A 13,520-nucleotide genomic window follows, 5' to 3' on the forward strand; every position below is an offset into this window, starting at 1 on the left:
ACAGAATTTAAAGAGACTGAACAATGCTTCTTTTAAGTGAGAATTTTACCGTTCTCCTCACTGCCTGAGTAACACTAGGAAATGCAATTATTCTTATTTATGCTTATGGTACGTTTTTCTAAAAAAAGTACAGTTGTATTGGGCCATTCTAGCCAATACACTAAAGTAATAGTTTACCTATAAAAATTGCACTCTGTTTAAACCTAAAAATTGTTGTGCTCATAAAACATGAACTGGCCCATTAAGATAAAATGTTTAATGACTTGAAACTTGCAAACTATCTTGCTAAAAATAAAAAAGCATGAAATGTAATAAATAAAAACATTCCCAGGTCTTTATTTTTCCCTCATTGGTTCAATGTACATTAGAAACAAATAATTCTATTTCTCATTTCAAAAAGCTGTACTTACTGCTTGGAAGCAGATTGCTGTGGAGATGGAATAGATGATAGTATCTGCATGGGGAAAATATGGAACCTTTCCTGCTTCAATGCCTTTGAAATACAGTGTCTGCAAAACAAGCATAACGTGAGATGTATAAAGAAAACAACTTTAAATAGCATTAACAATGCAGTTGAGCAGTATGCTCCCTATCTACCACTATTTTTTCCTAGCTTTCCAAAATCCTAATCACCCTTTTCAGAGTTCAAATCCCAGGTCGCATCATCCACAACAGCCTTCCATGCCAGCCCTTCCCTTTCACCCCTCCCCTCACCCTGGACCCCTGATCCCAGTAACAATATTTGTCTGTCAAGTTCAGCAGCACTTTATTTCTACCTCTTTTGTGTCATTTACTCTTCAGGGCTTTTTGCACAATGCTCAGGTCCTCCGCTCACTGTTAGACCTATTCATTCACACATTAAATATTTAATGAGGTTAATTTAACCATATGTTGGGTACTATGCTAGGAGCTAGGGATCTGAAAATGAGTAAAGATGGTTAGTGTATAACATAAATAATTAATGCACTCTAACGAGGGCATAATGAGATATATATTATATATATTATGTATATATATCTCATTATACCTTCATTAGATATGTGTCTGTATATGTGTATATAAACTTATATTTAATAAATACATTTTGGCTTCCCAGAGGACAGAGCAACTGCTAGGTCTAGGACCAGGGACGATTTCAGAAATGACTACATTTGAGTAGTGCTTCTCAAACCATCTGCAGTGAAAACAAACAAACAAAAAATCACTTTTTAAAATGTCCAGTTGCCGTGACTTGATACTTTTATAATAAAAACAAATTACTGAAAAGATAAATTTAAAAAACACAAAATTGAACTGATTTTCACTATTATAGTCAAAAGACAAATTACTCTGTCAAATTGCCATAAAAGTTTCCAAATGCCTACTCTCAATATCTCTACCTATCTTTGTCATCAGCTGGTAACAGTTCATGAACTAGTCTAGCCTACTGACCACTCTTTTAACAGCGTTGCCTTCTAAGTTGTTGCTCCTAAGAGGCATAGGATCAACAACTGAATAAGAGAGAAAAAGCAGGGATAACAAGCAGGGTGCAAGCACACAGTATGTATGTGGAACAGCAAGCTAACTTACATGGACAGAACATAATTCATGGAAACTGGTTTTCTGGAGCATGATATTACAATACGGTGGTGGGAGATTCAAGAAGATGAACGGTTCATAAAGAGCATAACATAATTTTTTCCATGAAAAGAGTGGTTTATACAGCTGACTTTTAATTAATATTCATTATGTAATAATATAGCATTTTAATGTACAACTAACTTCAATCTGTAATATATGGGCTAAGAATTACAGTTTGCTCAGGAAACAAGGCAAACTCTGGCCGTTACTTTGAACGTAATGGGACTGTACATGACAAGGTACAGATGTGTCGCAGCACATTTGTGTTGATGAAAACGCGACTAGAGTGTGATCGATGGCATAACAGAAACACTGCATGAAACAGGTATCTTCTGATATATGGGATAAATGTGTTAGTAATTACTTCCTACAACAGAGCACACCTACATTCTGTGTTGATGAAGGGAGGGAACCACATCCTACCTTTCTACCTGCTTACCAGCACCCAGCACAGCAATGGGAACACATCGATACCCAGTAAATATATCTTGGAAATAATTTTTTCAAAGAACAAAGTTCCCTATACAGCTGATTTTTATTTAATATTCATTATGTGGTAATACAGCATTTTAATATAAAATTAACTTCAATCATAGGGAAATGATTGCCTTTTATACCATAGTAATTAATTCCAAAAGGACATGGTAAATTTAAACTGTTAAATTCTTATATTTAAAAATGTTTTTATAAGCATATTTTATATATCAGCTTCTTTGGCAAGATCAAATATGGCCTATTGATTCAAGAGCAATACCATTGTTTGGCTTTAATGATTCTAGCCATTTTGTCCTGGCCAGTGTGGCTCAGCTGGTTGGAGTGTTGCCCCACAGATCAAAAGGTCGTGGATTAGATTCTTGGTCAGGGCACATACTCAGGTTGCGGGTTTGATCACCAGTCAGGGGGGCTTACAAGAAGGCAACCAATGGATGTTTCTCCCTCACCCTCCCTCTCTCTCTCAAGAGAAGCAATGGAGAAATGCCCTTGGGTAAGGATAAAAAAAATAAAATAAAATAACCTCTAGCCATTTAGGGAAGCAGCTGTAAAACACACCTTTTATAAACTAGATCTCAATAATGGATTCCCTTAGTGTCAAAAAATACATTTTTGCTATGTAGGGGTTATTTTTCTTTCTCTCATTCCACTGTTCCTATCCATTAGCAAGTCTTCTTCCTAAACACGCTAAATCTGTGTGCTTCTCTCCATTTCTTCTGCACCTGTCCTGACACAAGCCACCACCTCTTGCCTGAGACTGTTTTCCCAGCTTCTACTCTTGCCTCTAATACATTCTCTATGAAGTAGCCAGAGCGTTCTTCTTAAAATGTGAATTAAATCACACTATTTCCATTCTTAAAACACTCCAATGGCTTCCAATTGCAGCAACTACACTGAAAAAAAGTTCTCTTTCCGCACTCCCTCACTCCCTCTCTCTCTCACACACACAGTGGGACAAGGCAAATGTGCAATTCTCTAAATGTCATTAGGGACACAAATCTGCAGTGAGATAAAAATTTTAAAAATCAAATAAGTTAAATAAAATGTATAATCTTAACTTTGAATTGGAAACACCAATATGCACTTGATCGTTTTCTCTTTCTCTAAAAAGAATGAGAGGACAAACGTCTCTAGCGCTGACGGATCACTGGAAGGGCCCAGAAACAATGACTAGACTGGGAGCAAAAAGCCTCTAGCCCACAATGCAAGTTTTCAAATGCTGTTTTCTACCAGAAACTTGGGGCTGGTGGAGAAAAGGCTGATTGATTCTGCATCGGGGGCAGGAAATGTCCCAGATGAACCTGGAATATCTTGTTTTATCACAAAGCAAGAAAGCTCTCACACATGCTGGTATTACGTGAAAAAGAAACAAGTCAACTTTAAGAGGTTCTCACAGCCAAAGACGGGGGCATTTACCTCAATGACTACAATTGGTTGAAACAAAGCAAATACATTAAAATCATGATTTCATATGACACTTTAGAAAATAAAAACTCATAGGTCAACTTTGCAGGACGCTAGGGACTAACTTATTCTGAACACTGGTAAACAAAGGGAAGTCATCAAGCATTTTATTATGACTTAGCAAACAAACTATTTTAGGGTAACCAAACAGTTGAAAAGGGAAAGTTCTTTCTAGAAAAATTCCCACTAATAAAATGCAAAAAAACCTTAATAATAGATTATGACCATTGTATAACCCTCAATGAAATAATTTCTGGTAATGATCAGCAATGGCTGATAAAATAATTAGGAAAAAAAGACTAATGGGAACCTGCCCCAGCTGGTGTGGCTCACTGGATTGAGTGCTGGTTTGCGAACCAAAGGGTCACCAGTTCGATTCCCAGTCAGGGCACATGCCTGGGTTACAGACCAGGTCACCAGTAGAGGGCATGTGAGAGGCAACCATATATTGATGTTTCTCTTCCTTTCTTTCTCCCTCCTTTCCCCTCTCTCTAAAAATAAATAAATAAAATCTTTTAAAAAGGGCTAATAGGGAACCTTATGTTGGGTCTATCACTACTGAGTCCACTGTCAACCACAAAAAGAAAAAAACAGACATTTTTGTGCTTCTTAAAGTGATGCAATAGGAATTCATGCATAGCAACTATGAAGTATTTCTGCAACACAACACTCTTCCCCCTCAAAAAATATTGAAACTTAATTTGCTTAAGCCTCCAAATCTAATTGTTTATAGAAATTTACAGTTAAAGAATCATGTTAATACTACCAGTGACAGTGCCATCAGCAAGACCCAGAATGTGGAAAATTCCATAGAGCTAATTACCTAGGTCTTCAACAAATAACTGGCAAGGGTAAAAAGAAGGGCTTGGTAACTATGGTATTATACACTAAAAGAGAGAGGGATCCTGATTAAAACAAAGGCATTACAAAAAGACTTTTGTGAGACAATCAGTGAACATGTACGTTCTAACTGCATATGTGACAACATTAAAGAATTACTAGGTTTTTCTTAATGTATGATAATTACATTGTGGTATATTTTGGTTAGTATGTTGATTTATTTTTAAGGAGTCTTTATCCATTAGCCTTATTCTTTAAGGGGTCTTTACCCTGAGTTACTTATGGATGAGGTTATACTATGTCTGGGATTTGCTTTAAAATACATCAGTACTTGAGAGGTTGAGGCAGTATAGATAAAATGAGACTGGTCAAATGCTGTAACTGTTGAAGCTATGTAATGGGTACATGAGGGTTAATTATATTATGTTTCTATATCTATGTATATTTAAAAATAACACAAAGACGACAAAAGAGGGGAACTATTTTTGCAAAATTTTGTAAGTACTTTTATAAGATTAGAATTTGCTTTTTAAATTAGGATATGTATTTGTTGCTAAAGCAGTTTAAAAGCTATAAATCCTTTGCAACTGTACATGGATAAAAATGTTTGCTTACCTCCACCAATTTGGAAGCTAAATACATGGAAATTGTTGTGCTTTTATAAAACATCATTGATACTCCTGCCAAAAATCCTGAAACAAATAAGGCAAAACTCATCAGATCTTGAAGTATGTCCTTTGTTATTAAGTCATTTGGAAATGTCAATTTGCTTAAATAAGAATTTATTTATAGTGGTGCCTTTTATTACATCAAAATCAGGGATAGTAATATACTTGATGACATTAAAATGGGTGAGTTCTTATTATCACACATTTTTAAATTAAGAAAATTGACCTTCAGAGTTAGGAACAAACAGTTCTGATACACGTTAAGAAATGTCACATTCTAAATTTAACTTTAAAAACAGTGGTGATTTTGCCAAACATAATGATTTTCAAAAATAATTTTTAAAGACTATTGGTTTCATTTCTAATTTTAAGTGAAAATAATTATTCATCTATTCTCCTAACAGCTCAAATTATTTTTAGTGCTATCATTACACTCATTTCCCTATTACCACCTTCATTCTGTCAATGGAAAACCAAGGTGGGAGGAGGCCTAGAATTCTAATAGTAGGAAAGTTACCAGTAAACGTCTGAAAAGTTGTCTGTCCAACTTTAGTCCATACATGCAATTGTAGAAAAATGTCTTTAGTTTTTATAAAATTATTTACATTCCTAAAATATAATAAAGATTATTAAAACATATGCCACTTCCAACTGGTAAAAACAGAATATTTTAAGAAATCTATTTGTACTTAAAATTGTACCACAGTCACCTCTATAATATTTTAAAACTTCATTTTTGGGGGGACACATTCCTTAGGCTTTCTGGCCTGTAGGAGGGCAGATACCCAAGTCATTCTATTGCCAACTCAAAACGCCAGATGGCAAGAGTGCTTTGATATGTTAAACTTCTCAAGTATAAAATGGGTGGACTAGTGCCTCAACAGGGATTCTATTACAGAGAAAAGAAGATACAAAAGAAATCAGATGAATTTGGAAACTATATCTGATTCATTTCAACCACTGATTGATGCAATAATAATCCTTTTTAAATCATTGCTTTACCAGCTATAATAGCATGTAGTTCATCATCCAGGTTTCTGATCCAGCGTAGGAAGCAACTGGTACCCTGCATCAGGAAGAAAACACAATGACTTTAGCTGTCTCATTCCAGAAAAAAATGCATGTCACATCTGTGATGAGTGAGTCGCTATGCTGACCTTGGAGGCAAATTGGTGATCTTCTCTAAATCTAACTGAATACACGATTGGGATAATTATAAATGATAACTTGTTATAAAGTTACTTTTTTGGATAGGCTCTATTAAGAAATTATCCATAATATTTTTATTGTAATGATTCTTCAAAATGAATCTGTAGATTCTACTTTTGCCTACAAGTAGAATGCTGGGAAAAAGTATCACTTCCACTTAACAAGGAGAAAAAGCTGGATAAACCACAAATCTGTCAGGCCAGAATTCTACACCCAGAGATAATAATTTTTAGTTTGAAGGTGAAATAAAAACTCTCTCAGACAGACAAAAGCTGAGAAAATTCACCTGCAAACCTGCACTACCAGGAATGTTAAAGGTAGTTTTGCACACAGAAGGAATATAATACCAGATAAAAAATTAGATCTGCAAAAAGAAATGAAAAGCTCTGGAAATGGTAAAATTAAGATGACATATTTTTCTTATGTTTCACAGCTGTAAAACTGAATTACAACTGTCTAAGGCAGTGGTCAGAAAACTACAGCCCACTAGCCAACTCTGCCTTGCCGTCTGTTTTTATATGGCTCATGAGCTAAGAACATTTTCTACACTTCTAAAGGACAGAAATAAACACAAATTGCGACATGTAAAAAGTATACAGAATTCTAATTACAATGTGACAAAGTTTCATTAGCACACCACCATGCTCATTCACTAAGGTATTGTCTATGGTCTGGCTGCTTTCACACAACAGAGAGTTGAGTGGTTGTGACAGAGGCCGTACCATTCACAGAGTTTAAATATTTACTATCTGGCCCTTTACAGAACAGTTTTCTGACTCCTGATCCAAAATAAAAAGAGTAACATTACATTGTGGGGTTTATTACTTATGAAAAAGATAAGTGTATAGCATAAAAATGGAGAGGAGAAATCAAAATTATAGTGTTGTAAGAGTCGTGTACTATAATGAAGTGGTATAACAGTATTAAAAACATTTATTATAAATGTAAAATAATCACTACATTTTAAAAAGAGGTGTAAATAATAAGACTACAGTGAAGACAGACTACAAAAATACAAAAAATTTAATTAAAAAAAAATTAAAATATATTTTTAAAAATCCATTAGAAAAAGAAAAAGAGAAACAAAATAAAAATGGAATAAATTCAAAACAATTAGCCGGAAGGTAAATTTAAATTCAGCTATAACAAATAAATACATTAAGTATAAACAGTCTAAACATACCAATTAGAAGACAGAGATTATCAAGTTGGATAAAAAAAAGGACCAACTACATGGAATCTAAAAGAAACCAGCCTTTACACCAAAGACCCAGAAAAATTCAAATAAAAGGACAGAAACAATATACTGTCGAGTATAATCAGAAGCAAGCTGGACTGGCTATATTAGCATCAGACATAGGAGACTTCACAACAGGGAATATCACCAGGGAAAGAGGAACATTACAAAATGAAAAAAGGGTCAGTTCACCAAGAAGACACGGAAGAAACAAGGTATATTTGTCCTCTTGACTACATTCTTATGAAGATGCTAAAGGCATTGATAATTTTTTTTTAAAAATTACCTACAGCTTTGGAATACACTGCAGGAATATTTCTTGAAGAGATTTTCTGGCCCAGCTGTATTTTCCTTAGTGTAATACCATTAGTTTGAATTACTTAGGCAAAGAAATAGTAACAGAAGTAAAAACAAACAAAAAAAGTAAAAACAGGCTCTGAGATATGCTAGATGGTAGAGAATAACCAACCTGAGCAAAATGTTGGAGACAGTCTACATGTAAACACGTAAGAGTTTATGTTAAGAATAAATACAAACACTATAAAATCAGAAATGAAAAAGAACGTGAACAACTATCTTTTATAAGTAAACTTGTACATGAAATGATACCTAACCATCTTAACCAAAATAATGCCAGAATTCAATTTTTTCCAGCATTAATTTTGAGTTTAACGTGTGTCTCTGTGTATATGCAGACAGGCCAATGTTAGTTATCACATTTACTTAGAATCCATTTTTATTCACTCATTCATTCATTCACTTTTGTAAAATTTTATTTATTTTATTTTTAGAGAGGAGAAGGGAGGGAGAACGAGAGGGAGAGAAACATCAATGTGTGGTTGCCTCTCAAGTACCCCCTACTGGGGACCTGGCCCATAACCCAGGCATGTGCCCTGACTGGGAATCGAACAGGCCACCCTTTGGTTCACTGGCTGGCACTTAATCCAGTGAGCCCCACCAGCTAGGGAAGAATCTATATTTAGATTTAGAATATAAATTTCAGATGTTTAATGTGTCAGTAATATTACTTAAATATTAGTAATTCCCATTAAACAAAATGAGATTATTTAAAGTTGCAAAGTACTGTGTGGTGAATGATATCCAAATACGTGTTTAGGTGTGTGCTTATATACATGTGGGTACGTTTACAGAAACATGCAGAACAGGGTAGAAGAATGTTCACTCTGGTTACCTGAGAGGGTGTCATAGGAATAGTGAGTGGAAGAGGGAAAATAAGTCACTGCTTGTATATAACTTACAACAGAAAATTATACTGATTCTATCAAGTAGTTGTCATCAGCTAGGAGGGTTTGAAATATGTTTAAATTAAAACCAGATACTAAATATGATTAAGAAAAATAAGTAGACCATGTATAGTAATATCACTTTTGATGTTAGAAGTATTAAAGTTTATATTTTCTCAGTGCATGTTACTGAAAAAATAAAATGAGTCTAAAAATCTTTAATATTATGTATAAATGCAAGTGTGTCTGTACTTTAAAGCATATTAAGTAACATTTAAAAGAAGAAATTTACCCAGCCTTAATTCCCAATACATATAGATGCATATCAATACTATGGAAAGAGGCATTAAAAAAATGATAGATGAGTGATGGCTAAACCACATTCTAACATTAGCTATGTTATTTATTTCCCATTCTTCGTCCCTCTTCTGAAAGCCATACCTTGTATATACTAACGAAAGAGCCCAGAAAAGCTCCAAGCTGAAAATTTTCTTTATTGTAGAAGAGAGAGAGTAGCCGGGATGGCTTTGTGAACAGATGCCTAAACGCAGAGGGGATTCGGAGGCAGCACTGGATCAAGTATCCCACGCTGAACATTCTGATGAAACCCTAGGGAAAATTGGAGGAGATTCTGATTTACAACCAAATTTTGAAGTTTGATAGTTGAATTTTACTGTCTCGGAATCAAAACAGGATTCAAAAAATTAACACAAGTACATATCACAGCCAGTTTCAAAATTAAATCTTAAAACCTCAATTTTAAACTAATTACCTTAAAAATGAGGGGAAAACCTGCAGTAAATATACTTTCTCTGATTTACAAAAACTTGAAAAGTTTCACAAGTACTAGCCAAGCTTATCTAATGCACCAAACTTCCACTGCTTGGCATTTTGCTGACAACAACCAGGATTTGTAATTTGTAAAGTACATCTGAAAATTTTAGAAACAAAAGCACTGAAATTTAAAAAATACAGTTAATAAAACCAAATCCTTTTGGAAACTCCTCTTACTCAATATGAGTAGAGATTCTTTTGATAAAAGATAATTTCCTTATTTGTTTAGACCTTTGGTATCAATGTTTTAAATGGTCAGGTTAAAAGACTTTCCACCCTGGCTGGTATAGCTCAGTGGATTGAGCGCGGGCTGAGAACCAAAGCAGGTTGGATTCCCAGTCAGGGCACATGCCTGGGTTGCAGGCCGTGGCCCCCAGCAACCACATATTGATGTTTCTCTCCCTCTCTCTCTCTTTCCCCCTCCCTTCCCTCTCTAAAAATAAATAAATAAAATGTTTTTTTAAAAAAAGACTTTCCCAGGAAAAGAAATAATTATATTTAGGTTTTTATTTCTGTGCCCAAATGGGTCAGGCTAAAATATCTCTAGGGAATGGCAGCTTCAAGGTTCACTCAACAAAACCTGACAAAGCAAATCTGGGACAAATCCATATTTGCTACCAACGTTTCCCCGCAACTATTTGTATAGTGCAAAACAGGACAGAGAGAGGGTGACTGGTGCTGGTCAGTTTCACTTCCGTGTTTAGGAAAATGAAGTTTAGATACAAGTTCACACTGAGAGACTAAGAAATGCCAATAAGCATAAAACAAGTGCTATCAAAAAGAGCAGCATTTTACACGTGATTCAGACAATACATTGTGACCCTGGTCTCCATTGTCACCCCTGCTGGAGCGCCTATACTCTGAGTGGCCGGTGTCTGCTAAGTTCCAAAGGTCAGGTTTTTATCTTCCAGGTAGCAGCCTTCTTTTATTTTTAAAGAAAAAAGACTAAACTACTATGAAGAAATACTCACTAATCTACCTGAAACTATTTAATAACTAATAAAAAATGAAAATTAAATTGTCCAATCATTACTATAAATCACTATGTATTTGCTTAACTGAAACTATGTATATACTAGTTTAATGCATGAAATGTTCACACTTAAATCTTTCCATTGATAATTGTATAATATTAACCTAAAGATTCAAGGTCATACTCATGTTCAATGTTTTCATGTGGTTTTTAAGAGGCCATTCATTCCTCTATCCAGTCACCATTTTATCTAATCAGGAAATACCCACTGGATGCCTATTATGTGCCAAGCATTACCCTTAGATGCTGGGGGAAAGGAACGAGAAAGATATAAAGTTCTTGCCTTCATTGAGGCTTTCATGCTCATTAGAGGAAGAGAAAGTAAATAAGTAAGCATATAAACAAAAATAATTACAGGTTACCACAAATGTTCTACAGGAAATAGGGCACTAGGAGAGAAATTAACAGGGCGACTTCATTAAGTGGTAAGAGAAAGCCACTGAGGATGTGACATTTCAATAGACACAAAAGCAAAGGAGCTAACATGAGAAAAACATTTCAGGGAGCTTGGACAGAAGGCACAATGCCAACAATGAGATTGGCAGGTACGAGGAAGTAATAAAAAGTCAGTGTAAATGAAATATAGTGAGCTGAGGGGAATGTAATTCATATGATTATTTACTCAGGGATATGATTTACCATGTGGTGTAACTGAGTCCATGGAATAATGAGGTACACTGTCAAAATATTTTACTATATTTGTGGTATAAATTCCTCACCTACACATCTCCAAATTTATATTCACGGACAAAATATTCCAACTTATACACAAATTACCAAGTTTACAGCAGTGGTACACACTTGAAAGAAAGACTACACTGTTTCATTGCTTAGTAATTCTCACGAACGTTCTCATATAATTTTTAAAAAATATCATATCCTCTCTTCTCAAAATGTCTCAAGTGCTTCTGATTTAATCAGACACTCCTCCTAGTCCCCTGTCGGAGGCTCCCCCTGAAGCAGGATTATGTCCAGTTGGAGGGACAGCTCTCCGGGGACCGTCAGGCTGGCAGACTCTGAGGCTGCCAGCAATGATGCTTTTCTGCTTTTTTGCCATTTTAAAAGTGGGGCAGGAAATCAGATTTGGAAGGAGTGTCATCAGAAACCATTGCACAACTGAAAAAATACTCTACTGCTTTTATCCCTGGTCATAGCTTTGGGGACCCTAAGGTAAAGTGTTGGCTTAGGCAAACACCACCATCAACACTAGGCTGCAAGCACTCATGTTAGGAAGCTCTAATGTGCTACAGCCCCTCCTTTCGCAAGAGATCGTGCAGAGGCTGTCTTTTGGGGTATCGTACAACTCTGTTCTTACCATCAACTGAGGAGGGATCAGACATTGTAAGAAAGAACATAAACTTTTTAAATCATCAGAATCACTACAGTACCACCCAAAAAGAACCCGTAGCAGGTGGTACCATCTGTGCCAGACTAACTGCAATGAAAATAACTTCCTTCTCAGAGCTGGAAGTAAAGGGTTTGGGAGACAGCACGCATGGGCTGGGGGTGGGTAGGGACAGACATGCCAGTACACTAATATATTAGGAAGTAAGGAATTTATGTCAGCGGGCATAGCAAGCTCTCTTAATATAGAGCAACTGTGTACATGCTCCAGTGACACTCCATGCTTTAAAAAAGGTAACAGCTTGTCAAGTCCAAAACCAAACTCCACCATCCCCGACCATGCAGTGTGTGTGCGTGTGACTGCGGCCTGACAGCACACAGTGTAGTCCAGGGGCCTCGTTCAAGCACGTACTCTAATGAGGACCTGCTGAAAAGTGCAAAATTTAATGACTTCCTTTTTCTGTCTTTTTTGTTGTTGTTGCTTCACCTACTCTTTTCATAAGTTTCACACTAATTTTTAAGTAAGCAAAATTTAAAATTATTTAACTAAAGATTCAGTGAGTATTAAGCTAAATTGTTATCTATACCTCACAAATCTTATTCTTCAAATCAAAGAATGCCAGCAATTATTGTCAATGTTTTCTTTTCCTTTGAAATTATGTTTTAATAAATAAGTTCTTTCTATACATATTCCCTGTGGTTAATACCAAAGATACTTTTATATACTTACTTTAATGCAATAAGAGATGCAATTATCTTCATAGTGTTTGCAACATCTATGCCTTGGTCCGTGCTTACATCTGCAATTAAAGCAAACACCCAGTTATAATGAAAATGTGTGCGTGTGTGCAGATATGCTTAAACTTCTCTAACCAAAAGGCAGAAAAAATTACCTACTTGTTTCTAAATATGTATATCTTTTGGTTTCTTAGGACATACAGAAGCAAAAATAAAAGACATTCTTTCTTTGTTGCTCACCATTTGATACACTGTATAAAATACATGGCTGTAGTCAAAACATCTGAATGTGGAACAGAAAAGCCCTATTGGTAAATATCTGTGACTAAATATCAGAAATATGTATATAGCTCTTTTTACTCTTCCAAATCTTTTAGAAGCTTTAAATCACTTATTGTAGAGTATAATGCTCATAAATCATCCATGAAGTCAGTACTTGAGCAAAAATCATAGTGAGAATGTGTTCAGGTTACAGGAATTTATACTTAATTATATTTGAGAGAAAACATCTGGAAAAGAAACATGATACAGTATTAGAATTCAAAATTCCATTTTTAAAATAAATATAGATATAAATCATGGGGGAATTCAAAAGTAGGTTATTTGTAATTTCACTGTAAAGCACTTAGTCCTCTAGTGTTTAATAAACATTTCTGCTGGGAGGACTACCGTTCAACACACACTCATTGTAACAATTTGGTATGTGACTCCAGCACCATTTATTCGCTACAGGCATAAAAAAGTAACTAAAACATCTAATATAGGTTTAGCTCTCCCCTTTTGTCTTTGAAGAGCAG

The 13,520-nt window shown here is 35.2% G+C and overlaps 1 protein-coding gene across 2 annotated transcripts in view; it reads right to left on the reverse strand.

Moving 5' to 3' along the window:
* TMEM135 (transmembrane protein 135) overlaps positions 1–13,520 on the reverse strand; it is a 320,100-nt gene that overhangs the window by 4,009 nt on the left and 302,571 nt on the right. For both annotated transcript variants that reach the window (XM_036028704.1, XM_028516386.2), the window contains exons 9-13: positions 12,716–12,785; positions 9,216–9,383; positions 6,087–6,150; positions 5,032–5,108; positions 411–509 (exon numbers count right to left, since the gene is read on the reverse strand). In XM_036028704.1, the coding sequence (XP_035884597.1) occupies positions 411–509; positions 5,032–5,108; positions 6,087–6,150; positions 9,216–9,383; positions 12,716–12,785 (478 nt within the window). The remainder of the gene's footprint in view (positions 1–410; positions 510–5,031; positions 5,109–6,086; positions 6,151–9,215; positions 9,384–12,715; positions 12,786–13,520) is intronic.

Source organism: Phyllostomus discolor, chromosome 6 (genome assembly GCF_004126475.2).
Source record: "Phyllostomus discolor isolate MPI-MPIP mPhyDis1 chromosome 6, mPhyDis1.pri.v3, whole genome shotgun sequence".
NCBI lineage: Eukaryota > Metazoa > Chordata > Mammalia > Chiroptera > Phyllostomidae > Phyllostomus > Phyllostomus discolor.